Genomic DNA, 23,027 nt, shown 5'->3' with positions numbered 1-23,027 from the left:
CTTTTGAACGGCGACCATATGTAAATGTCTTTTATGTGAAATATCTTATTCAGATCCGTACTAAATAAAAAATATGCATTTTGTATATTTTTAATTGAATAATTTTAACATAAAATATAAAAACTATAATAATTGTAAGCTTTTACAGTTTTTATCTTCCATTAAAATAGCATGTAAAAAACACTCCCCAAGATACTGAGACCTTTATTGTTGTCATTTTGAATCAGCGTTATGTTTTAAAAGCTTTTGAGAATGTTTTTGATGACCTTTATACTCTTCTTCAAGCTCTTTATATCTTTCTATTCCTGTTGCAATTTCTTTCTTTCTCTTCATCCTGGTCTCCCTCCTGTTTAATTAGATATATCAAGCGCAAAAGGTAAGATCTGTCCCTCCATACTCTTAATTTCTTTTAACATTCCTCATATGTGGTTATTAGAAATACAAGCTGCAGTATTTAGCATTTGTGTACTTCTATCTAACTATGAATTTAATGAACATCAGCTTACAAAAATATAACCAAAGCCTGAAGACCAAAAAACAGGACCAGTCCCACATTCAAACCATGTTTTCCTTCACACCTGTTTTTAATATCCTCCTATTCTTTCATTATACTTTCATAACCTTTCCTCATTTGATCGTCTTGCTCTCCTCCTCTCTGCACCAGAAATACTATGGGCTGGACAGCAAATGGGGCCATATTGAACAGTGGATGGTATGACCTGTCATTATACCACACTGCCGCATGCAGTAGACTACTAAGATAGAATTCGCATTAGAAAATGCACACAACACAGGTCCCGAAAACAGTTAATCATAACCTAACTATTATAATGTCCTTCAGAGAATGAAATGTGATTGGTTGGTGTTGCATGTCTCTTAGGCAGTCTGTGTCTGATCCTCATTTCACAGGCTTTACTGGAGCAGTGGGGGGCAGGAGGCCCATCTGACATGTTAGGGCTTAGCAGAGGTGGTCATAACATAGAGCAGGATTATAGAGCGGTCGCGTGACCCACATCTTAAAGCACTCAACCCTCCCCTCCCACCCCTCCAGACACCCTGTCTGAGCCCTGTAATAAACCGTGATATGACAGACAGCATAATCTCTCAGTGCATGCTTTGTTCAATTTTTAGAGTCTTTGATAATCATGTGACCGTTTGACCTAAAACTTCCTGCTTTCTGTCCTCTTTTCCTGCTCTGCTTTTCAGGAGGACAGTGAGCGGTATTCCCGCCACTCTCGGAGACATACCTCGGTCTGTATCGCTCCCTATGCTTTTCATCCTTTTTATTTAATATTACGCTCTTGCTTTCTACTTTCCTGTGTGCTCTAAAATTAAATCTGCCCCCAGTCATTACTTTTCTAACTCTTTCTTTAGTCTCTTTCTTTTCCATTTTTCCTCATTCTGTCCTCTTCTCCATCCCTCTCTTCCTACATGTCAGTTTAGCTGCAGGCTTTGTAGTATGCTTAGATATCAGATGTACATCACTCAAAAATTAAAACCACCTTATTCACCTTAGTCACAAAGAGGAGAATTTTGGACTAAATTCCATTTTAATTTTTACGTGTTACAATAAACTAGGGCTGTTCGATTTAGAATTTTTTTTTTTTGCTCATCTTTGTAATCAGTTCCTCACTGTTGTTTCTGTTTTTTTTTTTTGGAACATGTTCTACTAATCTTGATGTAATGAGATGATATGAAGGCTCACTTCCTTTTAAACATCCCTAATATTTGATTATAGGGATGCATCTATTATCCCTTAATGTAGTCCGGAGCAGCGCTCAAATCTCTCTATTGTGGACAAAAGAATAAGCCAGTTATTTGATTTAGCCACGCTTAATGCTCCAATTAGCCACCCTAAATTAATGTTTATTCTTTTTATATACTTTAAACACTGAGAACAAATCTGTGTTTGTACATCAATGTCTGTACTGTATGTTTTAGGTACAAAACAGCTGTCTGTTGTATTGGTATATGACATGCAGGATCACAAAATGAAATGATGACATAAAAGAACATCTGCAATCACCGATTCTTTAAAACAAGCCATTTGAAGGAACCGGTTCACAGAAATGAATCAGACCTCCCATTACCATTAGCAAGCAACAAGGCTACTGAACTTAAAGAGGCTGTTAAAGAAGAGTCAAAATCATTTGATGGAATTGATTCCAACCTTTGGAATTGATTCTCTGTTCCCAGTGCCTCAGAATTGATTCTTTTTCTATTTTTGAATCAATTCCCAGCGGAAAAAGAACAAGGACCTAAGATTTCAGGCACCATAAAAGTATCATAAAAATAGTGCATATGTTTTTTGTGCTAAATTATTTAAACCTATATAAGTAGTTGAGAAACAGACGATTTAGGCAAACCCCAAACTGCACATTTACTTAACTATCCAAATTGGGACATAGACTTATACTAATTTTATACACAGCAAGTAATTCAGTTGAAGTCAAAAGTTTACATACACCTTGCAAATCTGCAAAATGTTAGCTGTTTTACCAAAATAAGTTGGGTCATACAGAATGCATGTTATTTTTTATTTAGTACTGACCTGAATAAGATATTTGACATAAACTACGCTTACATATATGTTTGTCCTGAACAGTTAAACTGCATGCTGTTCTTCAGAAGAAATCCTTCAGATCCCACAAATTCTTTGGTTTTTCAGCATTTTTGTGTATTTGAACCCTTTCCAACAATGACTGTATGATTTTGAGATCCATCTTTTTGCACTGATGGCAACTGAGGGACTCATATGCAACTATTACAGAAGGTTCAAATGCTTACTGATGCTTGAGAAGGAAACATGATGCGTTAAGAGCAATAGGATGAAAACTTTTTAAATTTAAAGATCAGGGTAAATAAGAAATTTTGTTTTCTGGGAAACATGTATCTTCTGTAGCTTCTGAAGGGCAATACTAAATGAAAAAAAAAAGATATTTAGGCAAAATAAGACAAATTTACACATTCTGTTCAAAAGTTTACACCTTTAATGCATTGTTTCCTTCTGAAGCATCAGTGAGCATGTGAACCTTCTGTAATAGTTGCATATGAGTTTCTCAGTAGTCCTGAGTGTAAAAAGATGTATCTCAAAACCATACAGTCATTGTTGGAAAAGGTTCAAATACACAAAAATGCTGAAAAATCAAGGAATTTAGTGGACCTGAAGGATTTTTCTGAAGAACAGCAGAAAGTTTAACTGTTCAGGACAAACAAGGGACTCATAAACAACTATTTTTAAACAACTATCACTTTGCATGATCCATCTCATTTGGGTAAACTATTAATTATTTTGCAGATTCTGAAAGGTGTATGTAAACATTTGACTTAAATTGTAAATGCTATAACCTAACCCTAAGCCATACCCTAATAGAAAACTTTCTGCATTCTTCCAAAAAAAAAAAAAAAAAAGTTTACTTACTTTATTTTTATACCATTTTCTCAAAAATAAGTTTTGTCTCACTAAATTCGATTACAAATTTGTCCACAAAATGTGGTAGGTACAAACACAAAAATATAATCACTTCATATATATATATATATATATATATATATATATATATATTGTTGTAAAGTATACATCAAGTTATATCTTATTTGACACATTTGCTTTTCTAGGGGGTACAAGTTAGATATTTGCTATAGCTGTAAAGCATTTTACTCAAAGCATAAACTCAACTCCCTGTCTTCTTTGTTTTTCTGTCTCAGATATCAGATGATGAAGAGCGGATGTCTGTTGGCAGTCGGGGCAGTTTCAGGGTTAGTATACATGTGATGTCATTTATTAAAAAAAAAAAAAAAGTCAAAATGAAGGGTGGTAGTTTAGTGGTTATTAATCTGAAGGTTCCACGTTCAAATAATGGAAAGGAAAATTACTGATTTCGAGACATTAAGTATGTAACATGCCAAGTGTGATCAAAGTGTGTCTTTGCTCAAAACACTGAAGTTATGTACAATGTTTAAATTTCAATTGGGTTATTTGAAACACATGCATTAATTCAATAAGTATTAATGATAGAATGAATGAAGATCCTGTACGGCTGAATTTTGCACAAAGAGCACTATCACTGCTTCTTCCCTTTCATTTATTCAAAATCTGTCTTGCTGAATCACACTTGTGCGACAATCTGTCACCTCAGCCATTTTCATGTTTTTTTTTTTTTTCATTTCTCATTCTCACATTGTCCTTTTGTCCTCCTCTGCTTACCGTAGGGCAACCACACAGATCTCTGCAGCAGCACCAGCAGTCTGCCTTCAGCTAGACTACAAAATGGACGGGTCTGTCCCTCTCACAATCCCTAACAATCCCTCTTTATTCCTTTCTTTAGAATTAGTTTGTTTTATCTTATAACCCTTTCTTCATTTTGACTGCTCATCTTTCCTCAGTCATCTCACAGGAACATTTATTTTCAAACAACTGTCAGTAGACCACAACAGTTAGGGATCCATAGCCAAAATGGATTTTTTTTTTTTTGATGAAAAATCTATTTAAGTATGCAAGCATCTGGAATTTTGATTTCAGCTAAATAAATCATTTTACTGTATATTCTTAAGTGCTACATTATCCACAATAGCACTGTAAATTTATTGAACATTTAAAATGTTGTGATTCATCTGGTAGCTGATTTATTTGGTTTAAGGGTTAAGAGACATTTTAAATATCTATTGAAAATGGTAATGGAAAATGGAATGAATGGAAAAAATTCTCCCATAACCACACTAAAAAAGTTTTCACCAGTTTCAACTTAAAAACGTAAGTTTAGCAGCTGCCTTAAAATGTTAAGTTAAATCAACTTAAGTCATTGAAACTCACAAGTTAAATCAACTAATTTTAATTGTAATAAGTTTTAAGCTGATTTAACTTAAAAACTTAAGGCAGCTGCTGAACTTAGGTTTTTAAGTTGAAACTGGTGAAAACTTTTTACAGTGCAAGGCAGCCACAAAAGTGAGCAGTCATTATTGTGGTCTATACAAACTTTTTTTTTTTTTTTTAATTGTGCTTTATCTGGTGGGATTCAATGTTGTAATTATAAAAAAAAGTATTTATTTATTTATTTATTTAGAAGAGAGATCTTTTATTTTACTTGAAGAACGTGTAGTATTGAAATGCATTTGTTATGAGCATATACATTTCTTCCTCCTCTCTCTGTTTGTTTTTAGCCCTCTGCGCTTTTTAGTGAAACCCCCCGTTCAAGAAGTCACAGGGTTTGTTTCCAGTTGTCATCTGCATGCAACCTTACATGCAGATTGTTTGTTCACTCTGTTTCATTTTGGTGACTGTGTGACACAAATGTGAATGAACATAAAGATATAGTTAATCCAAAAATGGAAATTCTGTTGTCATTGAAACCTATATGGCCTCCTGTTTTTTTTTTTTTTGTGTGTGTGTGTGGAACACAGAGAGATCTAGTAGAATGTTCAAGCTGTTCTTTTCTATACAATGAAAGTAAATGAAGAACATTCATTGTCTCCATTTTTCTTCTTTTGAAAAAGAAGTGCACCTAACTATATTCAATGTGCACTTGTAGTGTTTTTTACTTTAAAGTACAGTTTTTTGATGTGTTAACATTAAAATATTTGATTATAATTTTAACTTTTGTATGCTATTTAATGTTACATTTAAAGTTAAAATATTTTAAATGTACTAAATGACCGACTTTCATTGTAGAAAAGAGCTCTTTGGACATTCTGCTAGATATCTCTATCTCTAGTGTTATGTTCGGATCACCTTTAGAGACCAGTGAAAGCAGAATTTTCATTTTTGATCAAACTATCTTATTCAGGGACATGTGTTGTCTGTGTTTCAATCCCTCGTGCGACCTGCATGCAGTTTAGTATCCTGATACACAGAGTGTCTTTGGTTACACATGTGTTGACAAGTCTCTGGCTTCCAAAGCCTCTTACTCAGACATCTAACGCAGCACTCAATTCTTTATTTAGTCATTCCATAAGTGCTCAGAGTACATCAGAGTGCATTAAGGTTGATGGCTAATGTGTTAATGTTCTGTAAACATGCAAAGAAGCTTCTTTTTGCGCTCCTCTGTATGTAATGAGCATTTCCTGTTCTTGATGTGTTTAAAAGTACATCTCCCCTGATTGTTAGCAGCCCGGTTAGATCACATTTCATGGTGCTGAACCATCCTGGATACATAAAACGGTCATTTAAGCGTCCTTTTAAAGTGTTTGTTGTGATTTCCGTGGTCATGTCTGAGAGATATTGAGTGTGTGAGGTGGATGTAGTATGGTGAGGTGTTCTGTTCTGTCTGCAGGGGTCACTGCATGAAGAGAGTTCATACTCTGCCACTAGGCGTTTCAGTGGCTCCAGCGCTAGAGGCGTAAGGCCCGATCTTTACCTATCCCTCTGACCGCGGCATGACCTGATACCTAATGCCAGTCTGGGCTTGTTGAGCGTCTTGCATGGTTCTGTTTTCAGACCACAGGCTTGACTAGGTGTTGTCCGTGTCTTTGTTTATGTCATGAGGTTTCTCTACGGAAAGTTTTGGAGCCTTCACTCTACTGTTTTTCCCCTAGTAATGAGAGTGGGACTGGTGGTGTATATACTGTATGTAAAGCATGGATAATCATCTTGAATTGAATTTCTTTCTGTCTTCTGTGTGGTCAAAGTATGGTTGTTAACTAGTCAGACCGACTGATTCTCCTTTGCACAGAAACCCGCTAATGCTGTGTGTATGTCAATGTATGTTTTGACCTACAGAATGGGCATGATTTTACACTACTGTTCAAAAGATTTTCAGCAAGGATGGATTAAATTGATCAAAATTGACAGTAAAGACATTTTATAATGCTAAAGTTTTGTGTTTTCACAAAAATATTAAAGGAAAGTTCACCCAAAAATCAAAATTAGATGATTTACTCAGTAAAACATCCATCTTGAAGAAGTATCATTTTTAGCTTGAATTCCTGATCATTACTAGTCACTTTCATAGTTATTTGAACAGTAGTCCTTCTATGATTTCATATAATTAAAGAACCACTGCATACTCAGACTTCACAATCTACACTCCATAGACCATTATGACAAAGCAAAAACAGAATTGTCACAATTATAAGTCACAAAAATAAGTATATTGCATAAGTTTCCATACCCTTAACTCATTACTTAGCTGAAGCACTTTTACAGCCTCAAGTCTTTTGGGTATGATGCGACAACCTTTGCATATCAGCATTTGGCAATTATCTGCCATTCTTCTCCTCATGACTTTCTTTTTTCAGACGAATACAATCAATTAAACAATGTCCTGGCTCTTTCAAGCTTTCAAGGCGGTGAATGGGGTTTAAGATTTTGAAGTCCAAAAAAGTGCATAAAGTCATCATTAAAATTACTCCATATTTAACACATTCTGAAGCATATCAATGCATTTTTATAAAGTTTTAAATATGGATCTTTTTCTTACAAAAATGCATTGATTCACTTCAGAAAGCCTTTATTCACCCCCCGAAACCTTTTTATGATGGATTTAAACATGCCCCATTACCTGGCGTTATCAAGCTCGGAAGAGCCAGGCCATTTTTTTATATAACTCTGATTGTATTCATCTGGAAGAAGAAAGTCACATTGTATACACTTAGAATGGCTTGAGGGTGAGTAAATCATGGGGTAATTATAATTTTGGGTGAACTATCCTATTATGCAGCACAACTGTTTTCAACATTAATAAGAAGATGAAATATTACTTGAGCTCAAATCATCATGTCACAACAATTTCTGAAGGTTCATGCTGCTGAAAAATCAACTGGGTAATCAAAGGAATAAATTATGTTTAAAATTTTAAATCGTAATATTTTACTATATTTCTGTTGTTACTGTTTTTTGATCAAGCCTTGGTGAGCATAAGAGCCTTCATTCAAAAACATTAAAAAATCTTACTAACCTCCAGCTTTTGAATGGTAGTGTACTATATATGGTCCTGTCATTTCTAAAACGTCTTTATACTTGTCAGTTCTAATACATTTTCTTTAATGCTCTCCTCCTGCTAACATCTACTCCTCATCCCATTTTTCTATATACCTACATTCTTGTCAGCCTTCAGACTACAATGGCTTTCTGGGCTCCAGTTCCAGGGCTTCCTCTAGGGCGAGCTCAGCCCGTGCCAGTCCAGTGGTGAGCTTTCCTTTTCTATCATTGACCAAGCTATATTTCTAAAATTTCATGGTCACGTCTGCCATCTTTGTAGCATCTAGCATGGCAAAAACTGGCCTGCTCTCTTGCTCCTCTGCTTATCCTGTCCTCACACTATCTTCAATATCATGGAATTAGCATGAATCTGTTTGTGCCTTGCTCCCTCTAGTGGATAAAACATGGAACATATGGCACATTATTGTTTTAGATCCTGATCATTTCTCATTGAATGTAAATGTATATAAGAAATCTGGATGGTTTTTCAATGTAGCTTCTACTAAACATTTAATTTTTCCACACAGGTGGAGGAAAGATCAGATTTCCTGGAAAAGGTAAATAGGATTGTTATTAGAATTATAAACATCACAGTAGATAATACCACAACAAAGTGATCCACCAAACCAACTAAATATTTAAACTACATCCTCAGGGGTCCAGGACAGCCTCCACCCTCTCTGCTGCAACTCTAGCATCTCTGGGAGGAGGTTTATCACGAAGAGGAAGCTGTGATACCTCAATTTCAGCTGACACTGAGGCCTCCATACGGGAAATGAAGGTAAGTTTGAAGGTGTATTCATAATACTGTATTATAATGACCATGATCTGTATGTAATTTCCTAATTTTTGTTTGCTCTCAGGACTCCCTGGTGGAGGTGGAGGAGAAGTACCGTAAGGCAATGGTGTCCAATGCTCAGCTGGACAATGAGAAGACAAACCTAATGTATCAGGTGGACACGCTGAGAGACACTCTGATGGAGCTGGAAGAGCTTCTGTTTGAGACACGCAGAGAGTGTGAGGAGAAAACCAGAGTAAGGCCTGTAAATTTGACCCCCTTTGTGCATTCTAGGGTTAAGACTTATCATAACTAAACTACGTGTCAATGTTTTATGTTATAGTATGGAAACATATAGTATTTCATAAACAGTGTGTGTGTGGGGGGGGTTACTAAATTGGTTATCAGAAGAGGGCACACAAAGATATCAGTAATGTGAGCATCTCACAATGACAGGTAGACTGTTAATATATAGTGCCTTGCAAAAGTATTCATACTTTATTTATAGTTTTTTTTCACATTTTGTTTCTGCCTTATATAAACTGCTTTAAATAACTACTTTTTCCAAATCAATCTATACTCCATACACACAAAAAAAGTTTTTAACATCTTTGCAAATTTATTAAAAATAAAAAACCTAAATAATTCCATTGCATAAGTATCCACACCCCTGGGACACTTGAAATTTAGCTCAGAAGCATTCATATTGCTTGTAGATGTTATTACACTTCGAGTAGAGTTAACCTGTGGCAAATTTAATTGAATGGGTATGACTTGGAAAGGCACACACATCTTAACAAAAGGTCTAACAGCTGAAAATGCATATTAGAGCAATAAACAAGCCCTGAGGTAAAAAAAAAAAAAAACTGCCTATAGAACTCAGAAACAGGACTGCATCAAGCCACAAATCTGGGGAAGTGTTCAGAAAAAAATCTGCTGCATTGAAAGTTCACAGAAGCATTTAGTCTCCATTATTCATAATGGAAGAAGTTTGAAACAACCAGGGCTATTCCTAAAACTGCCCCCCCTAGCCAAACTGAGCAACTGATGGAGAATGGCTTTGGTTAGATGATCTGATGGTCTCTCTAGTTGAGCTCCATGATCATATGTGCAGATAGGAGAAACCTTCAGAAGGACAAACATCACTGCAATACTCCATCAATCTGGGCTTTATGGTAGTGTAGCAAGTCCTCTCCTCAGTGAAGACACATTAAAACACACAAAAAGCACCTGAAGGACCCTCAGACTGTGAGAAACAAGATTTTCTGGTCTGATGAACCTCAATTCCAAGCATCATGTATGAAGGAAACCAGGCACTGCACATCACCTGCAGAGTACCATCCCAAAAGTAAAGTGTGCTGGTTGCAGCCTCATGCTATGGAGCTTTTTTTAGCGGCAGTGACAGAGGGACTCATCAGAGTAAAAGGAACGCTCAACACAGCAAAATATACAGATAGCCGTAATGACAACCCAGTCTAGAGCATTCAGAACCTCAGTCTGGCCAGAAGGTTCACATTCCAACAGGACAATGACACTAAGCACACAGCAAGAGTTGCTTATAAACAACTCTGTGAATGTCCTTGAGTGGTCCAGCCACAGTCTGGGCTGGAACCCAATAAAACATTTCTGGAGAAACCTGAAAATGTCTGCCAGCCTCCATCCAAGCTGACAGAGGTGAGGAGAAGAATGGCAGATAATTGCCAAATGCTGATATGCAAAGGTTGTCTCATCATACCCAAAAGACTCAAGGCTGTAAAAGTGCTTCAGCTAAGTACTGAATACTTATGCAATGTGCTTATTTCAGTTGTTTTATTTTTAATAGAGTTGTGACAATTCTGTTTTTGCTTTGTCATAATGGAGTATGGAGTGTAGATTGGTGTGTAGATTAGTCATAAAGTCACAAATATGATTATTGTGAAGGTAGAGTATGCAGTGGTTCTTTAATTATATTAAATCGTAGAAGGTCTACTGTTCAAATAACTATGAAAGTGACTAATGATCAAGCTAAACAAATTATACTTCTTCATTGATGGATGTTTTATTTTTCTAATGTTTGTTAGAACTTAGAGCGAGAGCTTCATGCCCACAATGTCCTGAAGTTCCAGTGTGAGGAGATGAAGGAAACGCTGAAGCAGAGTGAAGAGTTGCTGACGGTGAGCATCATCAGTAAATCATGCAGTACTCAAAGCTCTTCTGACCTTTGTCTTCCCAACATAGATAAATTCTGTGTTATTCTGTTGTCTTCTCTCACATTTTCCTCTTAATATTCTTTGACCTGTCCACCTGTTTTCTTCTGCTTGCCCACATGGCCGGGGCTCAGGAAGCCCAACAGTCCCGAGGAAAGCAGGCGGAATATATTAGAGAGATCGCTGACTTGCAAGAAACATTGGAATGGAAAGATAAAAAGATCGGGGTACAATTACCTTCCATGGCCATTTTCCATTAATCATATCACATTAAACAATTCTTTTTTATATTTTAACACTTCATAATCTTTTTATTCCCTAAATACTCCTTATCTTGTATAACTTATTAACCTATTAACTTGAATGCTTGATACTGTGTCACATGACCCTTGTAGTATTTCCAAACCTTACGTGTTTCCTTTACTCCTTTGTTCTTCCCTTCCTTGATTGTTCACTTTTGCGGACGGCCACATTAAGGCCTTAGAGAGGCAGAAGGAATATTCAGACATTGTCCATGATGAACGGGAGGCACTCAGGGACGAGGTTTGCCGGCTTAGGGATGCTCTAAAGGTAGAGATATACAAGGAGTACTGGCAGTCACAGCAAAGATATAGAAGTCATTATGTTAGCATCATTATTTTGGCTTTAAAGGGCCGTAATAAAGTAATTTAATAAATGGTGGATCTAACATTAGATTGTATTCTTTCACAGAAACACGGCATTGTGCTGGGATCTGAGGTGACGCCCAATGGGGAGGTAGCAGATGGGGTGTTTGATAGGCATGCTGACGCGGAAACGGCTTCCCGATTGAATCAAGATTTTCACACGCCCACCATGAGTGGAGACAGCATGTTAGGTAAGACAAACGATTGTGAATAAAGAAAAAAAATCTGGCAATCTAAACAAATCAGCTGTGGCAGCTTAATTTTGTATAGCTTAATTGTAGTCAGTGTGATTTTTTACATTTTTTCTTTTATGGTATTTTGTTGTTGCATATTTTCAATTGTAGAAAACATTACAAATATGCTGCAATAAAACCAAAAACTAAAAAAAAACACCAGTTAATACTGAAACACAGTGAAACAAAACAAAGTGAAACAAACATTTGTGTGAAATTAAATACAGGTTAAAAAAAAAAAAATATATATATATATATATATATATATATATATATATATATATATATTCTTCTACATTTACTTCTAACAAACTAACAAAAATTAAAATTTCCACAAATTAATTTTAGTTTTAGTATTTGATACATAGTATACTATATAACTTGAATCCTGTTGCATTAAACATGGAAATGTCACTAAATATCAATTCTCAAAAATACTTGTTCAGCCTCCACATCATAGTCATTTGTGCACATCATAAAAGCAATTTCTCATTCCTTTGAACAAACTGCATTTTACATTATTCAGTAAATATACTTACAGACAGACACACAAACACACACATATGCAGACATATATACAGTTAATGACACAAGAACTTGTCAGTCTGATGGCACTGATACATTCATTGACAGAAATACTTTTGAGAGATGAACTAATGATTTTGAGGAAATTACAGGCTTTTGCAAGTAATCCATTGTGTGGTGCTGATGTAACACTTTAGAATAGGGAACACATATTCACTATTAACTATGGGTTTTCCCTTAATAATGTCCTAATTTGCTGCTTATTAATAGTTAATATGGGAGTTGTTACATTTAGGTTGGGAGTCAGATTAAGGCCTTGACTTAAGCCCCTTTGCAACCGTACTTGCCATTTTACTGAGATAGGAATCACACACACCAATCAATCAAGTTTGGAAGTATATACGGTATGTCACAAAAGTGAGTACACCCTTCACATTGCAGCAACCATTTTAGTATATCTTCTCAAGGGACAATACTATAGAAATTAAGCTTGGATATATTTTAGAGTAGTCAATGTGCAGCTTGAATAGCAGTATAAATTTACTGTCCCCTGAAAATTTCTCAACATACAGCCATTATTGTCTAATTAGCTGGCAACAAAAGTGAGTACACCCTAAGTGAACTTGTCCAAAGTGTCAGTATTTTGTGTTAGCACCATTGTTCTCTGGCACTGCCTTAATCATCCTGGGCATGGAATTGACCAGAGCTGCACAGGTTGTTGCTGGGATCCTCTTCCACTCCTCTATAATAACATCACGGAGCTGCTGGATGTTTGTGTGCACTTTCCGCTTTAGGATGCCCCACAGGTGCTTAATAGGGTCCAGGTCTGGAGACATACATAGCCACCCCATCACCTTCAGCTTCCTCAGCAAGGCATTTGTCATCTTGGTGGTGGGTTTGGGGTCGTTATTATGTTGGAAAACTGCCGTTCGGCCTAATTTCTGGAGAACAGCTATCATGTTCTACTTCAGAATGTATAGTACATAATGGAATCCATGTTTCCCTCAGTGAACTGCAGCTCCCCAGTACCAGCAGCACTCATGCAGCCCCAGACCATGATGCTACCACCACCATGCTGGACTGTAGGCAAGGCACAATTTTCTTGGTACTCCTCACCAGGGCATTGCCACACATGCTGGACACCATCTGAGCCAAACAAGTTTATCCTAGTCTTATCAGACCACAGGACATGGTTCCAGTAATTCATGCTCTTGGACAGGTTGTCTTCAGCAAACTGTTTGCAGGCTTTCTTGTGAGCCAGCTTTCTTAAAGGGCTTCCTTCTGGGACGCCGCCGATGCAAACTGACTTGTTGCAGTGTGCGCCGTATGGTCTGACGATGACAAGCTGACCTTCTACTTCTGCAATCTTTAAAGCACTGCTGGCAGCACTTTTTTTGAAGCCAGGTTCTGCATCTGATGCACAAAATGAGTACCCAACTTTTGATTGTTGATCGACCCTTGCAAGCCCTGTTCCGAATGGAACCCACCTTGGAAAATCTCTGTATGACCCTGACCACTGTAGTGTAACTCGGTTTCAGGGTGTTACCGAACCTCTAATAGCCTTGGCCATTTTTGTAGCAACAATTCTAATTATCAAATCCTCAGAGAGTTATTTGCCATGAGATGCCATGTTGAACATACAGTGGTCAGTTGTGAGAGAATTGTACTGAAAGCACCAAATTTTAACTGCTCTAATACAAGATACACAAGTTTGTATGGTCCTGTCAAGCAGACAAAAACATAAAGATGATGAATGTGACATGTGGCTTTGTATGGTTAACATACTGCTGTTGTCACTTAGGGTGTACTCACTTTTACTGCCAGCTATTTTAACAATAATGATTGTATGTTGAGTTATTGTCAGAGGACAGTAAATCTATACTGCTATACAAGCTGCACATTGACTACTCTAAAATATATCCAAGTTTTATTTCTATAGTATTGTCCCTTGATACGATATGCTAAAATGGTTGCTTAAATGTGAGGGGTGTACTCACTTTTGTTAAATACTGTATGTGACCCTGGACCACAAAACCAGTCTTAAGTAGCATGGGTATATATATTTGTAGCAATAGCCTAAAATACATTGTATGGGTCAAAATGATCAATATTTATTTTATGCCAAAAAATAATTAGGATATTAAGTAAAGATCTTGTTCCGTGAAGATATTTCGTTGATTTCCTACTATCAATATACTTAAAACTTAATTTTGATTAGTAATATGCATTGCTAAGAACTTCATTTAGACAACTTTTGCACCTTTCGGATTCCAGATTTTCAAATAGTTGTATCTCGACCAAATATTGTCATAACAAATCATACATAAATGACAAGCTTATTTATTCAGCTTTCAGTTAATGTATGATTCTCAGTTTCAAAGATTTACCCTTAGGTTTTGTTATCCAGGGTCACACACAGTATATGGAGTTTGTCCAGCACAATCACTACCATTTTTTGAACAAAGAGGAATGTCACAACCCTAAACAGCAGCAGCTAGAGCAGTGCTATATAAATACATATATATTTGTACAGTACATTTATGTGTAGAAATGTGTTACATGTAAACTTGAAAATTCAGTGATGCTTGTGGAAGAGCAATAGAAAGATTTGTAAGAATGTGTGGTGGTTGTGTGAGTTGCTACATTTTGCAGACATGCAATAGAGTTCTGATGTTCCAGCAAGCGATCGTGGCAATTGCACCTACACTTTAAAGAATGTTAATATTGTTGCGAAAAATGTGTTTCCACTGCCTATTAAACAACAGAATCAATCTCTTAGTTCTTTTCACATCCTAGGGTATCTCTTTTGGAATCCTCTCTCCAATGATCAGCCTTTAATTCAATCAAGATCAACTTTTTCTCAGTGTCTTTCTGTTTTAATGATTCACTCTTTGAATCCAATCAAGAGGTGTTTTTTCTATCTAGCATCTCATCTCAATCGGCATCTCACCTCAAGGTCAATGTTCATGGAAGGGGATTCCAACTCTCAATAATAAAAATTCACAAGCCCAAGTATACTAATTGCAGATTTAACACCTAACAAAAAAAAGTGCAGTCCAGGTAATATGAAGAACTTTTAACTGCTATTCAAACCAAACAAAACAGGTCAGAGGATGAAAGATGCATTGATTTAATTACAGAAATGTGCCACTGTAATTATTTAAACCTTAGAGTCAGATAATATCTGAAATTACAGTATATGAACCACAGGTCAGTTAAGGAGAGAAAAATAACTGCATAGAAATCAATGCTGGCATTAAAACCTCTAAAGATCTATGTTTGAACCCACAGAGTCTAATGAAGTGGATATTTTTAATACTACAGGAGACAATGATGCACAATCCTGGAACCAGCAAGAGACAGAGGCTGAGCCAGAGGACACATATAGCATGCCAGTAGAGCACAAGGGCACAGCGTTCCTTCTCGATAGTTGTGAGGAGGCTGCTGCATTGGATGCAGATATTTTAGTGCTGAATGAAAAAATGCATAGCAGTGAAATGATAAAGGAAATAGTAGTCACTGTGAGTGGACTGAGTATAGAAAATGAAACACAGACATTCTTAAAGGCCAAGCTTAAGATGAAGAAGATATTTAGCTGCTTTGTATCCTAATGGCTCATTTTGATTTTCTGATGTTTATGACAATGTTATTTTGATTTTTTTTTCTCAAGAATTTGATCTTTTGATGTAATGTTGCACTTTAAATATACTTACATTTTTTAATGTAAATGAGACCAATCATGACTTGTTTTGCATGCAAAAGCTATTTAAATTCTTTCCATATTCTGAAATGTAAAAATCTGATTTTAGGGAAAAAAAATTGTCTCAGGTGCATCTCAATAAATTAGAATGTTGTGGAAAAGTTCATTTATTTCAGTAATTTAACTCAAATTGTGAAACTCGTAAATAAAATCAATGTACACAGACTGAAGTAATTTAAGTCTTTTGTTCTTTTAATTGTGATGATTTGGCTCACATTTAACAAAAACCCACTAATTCACTATCTCAACAAATTAGAATACTTCATAAGACCAAAAAAAAAAAACATTTTTAGTGAATTGTTGGCCTTCTGGAAAGTATGTTCATTTACTGTATATGTACTCAATACTTGGTAGGAGCTCCTTTTGCTTTAATTACTGTCTCAATTCGTTATGGAATAGAGGTGATCAGTCTGTGGCACTGCTGAGACAGTGGCCTTCAGCTCATCTGCATTTTTTGGTCTCTTTCCTCTTGACAATACCCCATAGAATCTCTATCGGGTTCAGGGCTGCTGAGTTTTCTGGCCAGTCAAGCACCATGGTCATTTAACTGACTTTTGGTGCTTTTGGCAGTGTGGGCAGGTGCCAAGTCCTGCTGGAAAATGAAATCAGCATCTTTAAAAAGCTGGTCAGCAGAAGGAAGCATGAAGTGCTCTAAAATGTCTTGGTAAACTGGTGCAGTGACTTTGGTTTTTAAAATACACAGTGCACCAACACCAGCAGATGGCATTACACCTCAAATCATCACAGACTGTGGAAACTTAACACTGGACTTCAAGCAACTTGGGCTATGAGCTTCTCCACCCTTCCTTCAGACTCTAGGACCTTGGTGTTCAAATAAAATGCAAAACTTGCTCTCATCTGAAAAGAGGACTTTGGACCATTGGGCAACAGTCCATTTCTTCTTCTCCTTAGCCCAGTTAAGATGCCTCTGATGTTGTCTGTGGTTCAGGAGTGGCTTAACAAGAGGAATACAACAACTGTAGCCAAATTCCTTGACACATCTGTGTGTGGTGGATCTTGATGCCTTGACCCCAGCCTCAGTCCATTCCCTGTGAAGTTCACCCAAATTCTTGAGTCAATTTAGCTTGACAAGCCTCTCAAGGCTGTGGTTCTCTCGGTTGGTTGTGCATCTTTTTCTTCCACTCAACTTTCTGTTAACTGTTGGATACAGCACTCTGTGAACAGCCAGCTTCTTTGGCAATGAATGTTTGTGGCTTAACCTCCTTGTGAAGGGTGTCAATGATTGTCTTCTGGACAACTGTCAGATGAGCAGTCTTCCCGTTATTGTGTAGCCTAGTGAACTAAACTGAGAGACCGTTTTGAAGGCTCAGGAAACCTTTGCAGGTGTTTTGTGTTGATTAGCTGATTGGCATGTCACCATATTCTAATTTGTTGAAAGAGTAAATTGGTGTTTTTTTATTAAATGTGAGCCAAATCATCACAATTAAAAGAACAAAAGACTTAAACTACTTCAGTCTGTGTGCATTGAATTTATTTAATACATGAGTTTCACAATTTGGATTGAAATACTGAAATAAATGAACTTTTCCACGACATTCCAATTTATTGAGATGCACCTGTATGTGTAAAAATCCGAATACATGTACAATTAAAAGCATTGTGGTTTGGAAGAATATGTACTTTTTAATGTTTACCAATGATGTAATTGTCCTCAAACTTGTAATAACCACAAATAAAAAGCAAATACCAAAAATGTTTCGTCCAAAGACACATAAAGATGTAGTAATAACATTTATAAAAATATACATATTTTATGCACAATTATATATTAATAATAAATAAAACATCATCAATATTAAAAAAAAAACATTTTTAATTTATTACATGATATGCTGATCATTGAATTAATAAAATGATATCCCTTTAAAAAGACATTATAAAAATGTCTTTACAAAAATTAATACATTATTTTCTTATGTCTTATGAACGCAGCAATCTGTTTTGCAATCCTGTTATGCATTAGACAGATATTTATGGTCATGGAAATAAATTAAAATGTTAAATTGACTGCAACAATTTGTACACTTTGTGCTGCAAAATAAATAGTTTTAGTGCCTACACTCTTAAAAATAAAGGTGCTTCAAAAGGTTCTTCAAGAGATGCCATAGAAGAACCATTTTTGGTTCCATAAAGAACCATTCAGTCAAAGGTTCTTTAAAGAACCATCTCTTTCTTACCTTTTTATAATCTGAAGAACCTTTTTTGCCACAAAGAACCTTTTGTGAAACATCTTCTAAAAATCTTCCAATATTTAAGGTTCTTTATGGAACCATTTAGACAAAAAAGGTTCTTCTATGGCATCGTGAAGAGTGTACATTGACGCGTGTTACATTGCTTGATTTTTTTTATGAGGTTCATGTGCTGTATATCTTTTTATTTGCAATTTTCAGAGATCAGATTGAAGAAGCTGGTGGAAGAGAGAGAGAGTTTGCTCGACCAAGTGAGTTTTGTTATTTCGTGCTTTTCAAGTGATTCATTGGTCTGTGTATGATTATTAATGGGAGAGAATATTATGAAAAACCTGTAATGCCTCTCATAAGGACTTTGTTAGCTAAACTTCTTACCAAACTGCATGTGAATGTGCAGGTGCGGAAGTATAAAGCCATTGCAGAGCAGAAACAAAAGAAGGGGACAGAAGAAACAGGAAGCACAGATGAGGATGACCTACAGAATGGCCTAGATCCTCATATTCTAGATCTGCAAAGTAAGATACACCATTCGGCATTCATTCATTATCAGTCATGATTTAGGCTGGTTTTTATTGTAGAGTTTTCATGTAAACTCTCAAACTTTTTTTTTTAATTTATTACAGGAGATGCTAACAGGCAGATCAGTGACCTGAAATTCAAGTTGGTCAAATCTGAGCAAGAAGTTACAGCACTTGAACAAAACGTAAGTCACAGATAAAATAAACTTTAAAAAGACTTTATATCCGAAGGCACATATTGTGCTCTTGCATTGCAATTTCATCATCAGTAGTTAAAGGGATAGTTCACCCAAATTGAAAATACTGTTCACCCTCATGTTGTTCCAAACCTGTAAAACCTTTGTATATCGTCAGAACACAGATTGAGATATTTTTTATGAAATCCGAGAGCTTTCTGACCCTGCATTGACAGCAACGCAACTACCACGTTCAAGACTGACACAGTAGAGTAGAAATTGTTGAATAAAGTTTTTTTTAAAAAGTATTCTCATAGCTTCATAAAATTAAGATTGAACTATTGATGACACATGGAATATTTTAACAATGTTCTTACTACCTTTCTGGGCCAACTGGAACGTGTCATTTGCATTGCTGTCTATACAGGGTCAGAAAGCTCTAGGATTTCATAGTTTGTGTTCTGAAGATGAACAAAGGTCTTATGGGTTTAGAACGACTTAAAGGTAAGTAATTAATGACAGAATTTTTATTTTTGGATGAACTTTCCCTTTAATAATGCTCTCCTTTCAAGGTTAATCTCCATTTATCCACAGTTAATTCCTATTGTGTTACAACCAGTTAAACAGGAAATTATCTGACATTATTTCATGCATAACCTGTAATCTCTGTCATGTGGCAGATTATTCGGCTGGAGGGTCAGGTGAGCCGCTATAAAACGTCTGCTGAGGCGGCAGAGAAAGTGGAAGATGAACTAAAAGTGGAGAAACGCAAGTTGCAGAGAGAGGTACACTAAATTATATATTTAAAAAAAACACTATTACAAACATGTTATTATCAGCAACTGCACTTTTTTGGTGGAAAAATCTGATCTAAATAACTATATTTGGTGCCATGATGAATAAAATTTAGCAGACCCAAAAAGTTTAAAAAAAAAGGCCATCCAAGATGTAGATGAGTTTGTTTCTTCACTGAAACCAATTAGGAGAAAATGAGCATTACATCACTAGTAAATGTGTGCCATCAGAATGAGAGTTCAAACATCTGATCGATGGATTGTCGATAGATATTTTTCTTAAAAAAAAACCCATCACTTCACCTCAGAAGGCATTCATGGACCCACTGGAATCATACTTTGGAATTTGGATTACTTTTATGATGGATAGATGCGATTTTTAGAGCTTCAAAAACTTGGGCACCATTCATGCCATTGCAAAGCTGGAAAGATAGTATTTAACTCTGATTGTGTTTGTCTGAAAGAAAAAAAGGAATATACACTGTAAAAAAATTTACTGTAAAATTTACAGCAAGTTACTGGCAACTTTGGTTGCCAGCAATACTGTAAATTTTTACAAGTGCACTGTAAATGATTAACTACAGTTTTACTGTTAAAATACAGCAATTTTCTGTATGTATACAAGCAACGATATATACATTATTTAAAGCTGCTACTGTGAAATTGCAGCAATAGTTTGCAATTTTACAAGTGTACTGGAAATCATTAAATAACGTTTCACTGTAAAAATATTGTACTACTTTAATTTGTATATTCTTTATTTGCAGTATTTATTTTCCAGATTGCTGAATAATAATGACTAGCAATTTAAACAATTTATTAACTGCATAAGCTTTAAACAATATTTAACTGCATAAAGTGTTGTATAGTATGAAACTCAGTGCACCTATTATATAATAAAAACAAAAATAATAATAATTTGACACATCTTAATCTTGATAAACAGGTCCAATTTTATTTAAAAAATCTCTTATTTAATAACTCTCAAATTTGCATGAAAGAAATGTCATAGAACAGTGTATTCAGTATGATTCTGAATTCCAAAATAAATTGGGCATGAAAATATTTACTTGAAACATATTACCCTGCTAAATTTTAAGGTTAACCAATATTTAGCCAAAGTTGAAACCAACATCAAGTTAACCAACATGGTCATAATTAAATGGTTCTAAATACCACAAAGACAGTGATGAATTTTCACAACTTCACGAACAGTCCAACATGGCCAAACAACAAGGCCTCAAGTGAGTCCAACAAAACTTCTGATCGAAAAAGGAGAACAGTTCAGCTCCAGATGCTGTTCCATCCCAGGTTGCAAAGAGTGGCTAAAAAAATATAGAAAAGAACAAAAAGGGCAATACATTAGATATTTTACAAAACAGTGATACAGTCAGATACAGACAGAGGGATGACACATACAGTCAAAGACAGAGAGACTGATGATTGTTACAGTTAGATCAGTATGATATTAAACAGTAAAACGCTAAAATTGTGAAAAATTATTACAATTTTTACAAGTTATTACAAGTCTTATATTTTACTATACTTTCAAATATAATTTATTTCTGAGATGCAAAGCTGAATGTTCAGTATCATTACACCAGTGTTACATGATCTTTCAGAGATCATTCTCATTTATTATCAATATCCTGATTTATTGTCAATGTTATTGTCAATGTTGTCAGTGTATGTTTTGGAGCCTGTGATACTTTTTCAGGATTCTTTGATGAATAAGTTTCAAAGAACAGCAGTTATTTAAAAGATAAATTTTATCTAAAAATATAAATCTTTACAATCAATTTCAATGTAACATACTATATATAAGTATGCTATATAAGATAGAAGTAAAAAAAATCCATGAAAGAATCCTGAAAAAAGTATCACAGGTTATTAAAAATATTAAACAGCACAATTGCGTCTAACATTGATAATAAATCAGCATATTCAATCATTTCTAAAGGATCATGTGACACTGGAGTAATTAGAAGACTAGAGTATTGATGCTGAAAATTCAGAAATAAATTACATTTTTAAGTATATTAAAATGGATAAAACATTTTAATAATATTTCACAACATTATAGTTTTTTCTGTATTTTTTTATCAATTAAATGCAGCCTTTATGAGCAGAAGATACTTATTTCAAAACATAAAACCTACTGATCACAAACTTTTGAATGCTAGTGTAGATAAAGGATAAAAGAACATAATAAAAGGAAAAAGATCTTGGTGTATGTGTACTTACATGTCAGTAATTCTGCTGAAAATCCCTCACATTGCAAAGAAAACTGGTAACTTGGGCTCACTTCTGCTGGTTTCTTCTGTGTCCTGTCGTTTTAGATGGGTCTATTGCTTTCAACTTATTTGTTTCTCTCTCAGGATAAATATCTACAAAACAGTCAGGAAGCAGACAATATGTAATTCACATTAGTTTTAGCTTTTGTACATCTGAATTATTCTCCCTAAAAAAACTCTCTCTACTTGAGTTGAGAAGCATATTCTATCATATCTACAAGTAAAATGCAGGTACTCAGATTGTTAGAATGCAACTATTACCTTTGAATGAACTCCAAAGCGCCGCCTGTCTCCTCTTGATAACGTTAGTCCAGAATATGTAATATGCTGCGAACAGGCCAGACAGGAAAATAGGCTGGATTAACTCATTCTTCAAATCAAAGTTAGCAGAAAGCATTAACGTTACATTCAAACAATAAGCGAATAAGCAAGTTATCAAAGGTCCTAGTACATCTCATTGCTTACGTTAATCACTTTAACAGCACCATTAAGAGTTTACGTGACATTGGCTGTATTATAAGAAATACAACCCGCTGCTGTAAAATATTGCTGTAATTTTTACAGCAATTCGTTACAGTGTACATTATGTGATAATTTTAACTTTTGAGTGAACTATTCTATAAACTCTCATTCTAACAACACCCATTCAGGATCCATTGGTGAGCAAGTGAAATGATACAAATGTTTTAGACATTTATAGTGATATTCATTATACAGTTGAGGTCAAAAGTGTACATCCCCCTTTCAGAATCTGCAAAAAGGTAAATATTTTACCAAAATAAGAGGTATCATACAAAATGCATGTTATTGTTTATTTAGTACTGACACGAATAAGATATTTCACATAAAAGATGAGAACACAACAGTTGAATTTATAAAAATGACCCTGTTCGAAAGTTTACATCCCCTTGATTCTTAATACTGTGTTCTTACCTGAATGATCCACAGCTGTGTATTTTTGTTTAGTCATAGT

At 35.3% G+C, this 23,027-nt stretch overlaps 1 protein-coding gene across 8 annotated transcripts in view; it reads left to right on the top strand.

Annotated features, from left to right (window-relative positions):
* Positions 1-23,027, top strand: part of LOC141346724 (leucine-rich repeat flightless-interacting protein 2-like) — a 58,003-nt gene that overhangs the window by 32,191 nt on the left and 2,785 nt on the right. For 2 of the 8 annotated variants that reach the window (XM_073851661.1, XM_073851668.1), the window contains 16 exons: positions 3,709-3,759; positions 4,213-4,278; positions 5,161-5,205; positions 6,270-6,335; positions 8,045-8,122; positions 8,443-8,472; positions 8,571-8,696; positions 8,779-8,949; positions 10,754-10,846; positions 11,014-11,106; positions 11,357-11,449; positions 11,591-11,735; positions 18,474-18,523; positions 18,670-18,787; positions 18,896-18,975; positions 19,647-19,751. In XM_073851661.1, coding sequence (XP_073707762.1) covers positions 3,709-3,759; positions 4,213-4,278; positions 5,161-5,205; positions 6,270-6,335; positions 8,045-8,122; positions 8,443-8,472; positions 8,571-8,696; positions 8,779-8,949; positions 10,754-10,846; positions 11,014-11,106; positions 11,357-11,449; positions 11,591-11,735; positions 18,474-18,523; positions 18,670-18,787; positions 18,896-18,975; positions 19,647-19,751 — 1,410 coding nt within the window. The remainder of the gene's footprint in view (positions 1-3,708; positions 3,760-4,212; positions 4,279-5,160; positions 5,206-6,269; positions 6,336-8,044; positions 8,123-8,442; positions 8,473-8,570; positions 8,697-8,778; positions 8,950-10,753; positions 10,847-11,013; positions 11,107-11,356; positions 11,450-11,590; positions 11,736-18,473; positions 18,524-18,669; positions 18,788-18,895; positions 18,976-19,646; positions 19,752-23,027) is intronic. The other 6 variants (XM_073851662.1, XM_073851663.1, XM_073851664.1 and 3 more) reach the window with 6 other exon arrangements.

The sequence above is a fragment of the Garra rufa genome, chromosome 12 (genome assembly GCF_049309525.1).
Source record: "Garra rufa chromosome 12, GarRuf1.0, whole genome shotgun sequence".
Classification (NCBI taxonomy): domain Eukaryota; kingdom Metazoa; phylum Chordata; class Actinopteri; order Cypriniformes; family Cyprinidae; genus Garra; species Garra rufa.
This window is presented reverse-complemented; position numbering and strand designations above follow the sequence as displayed.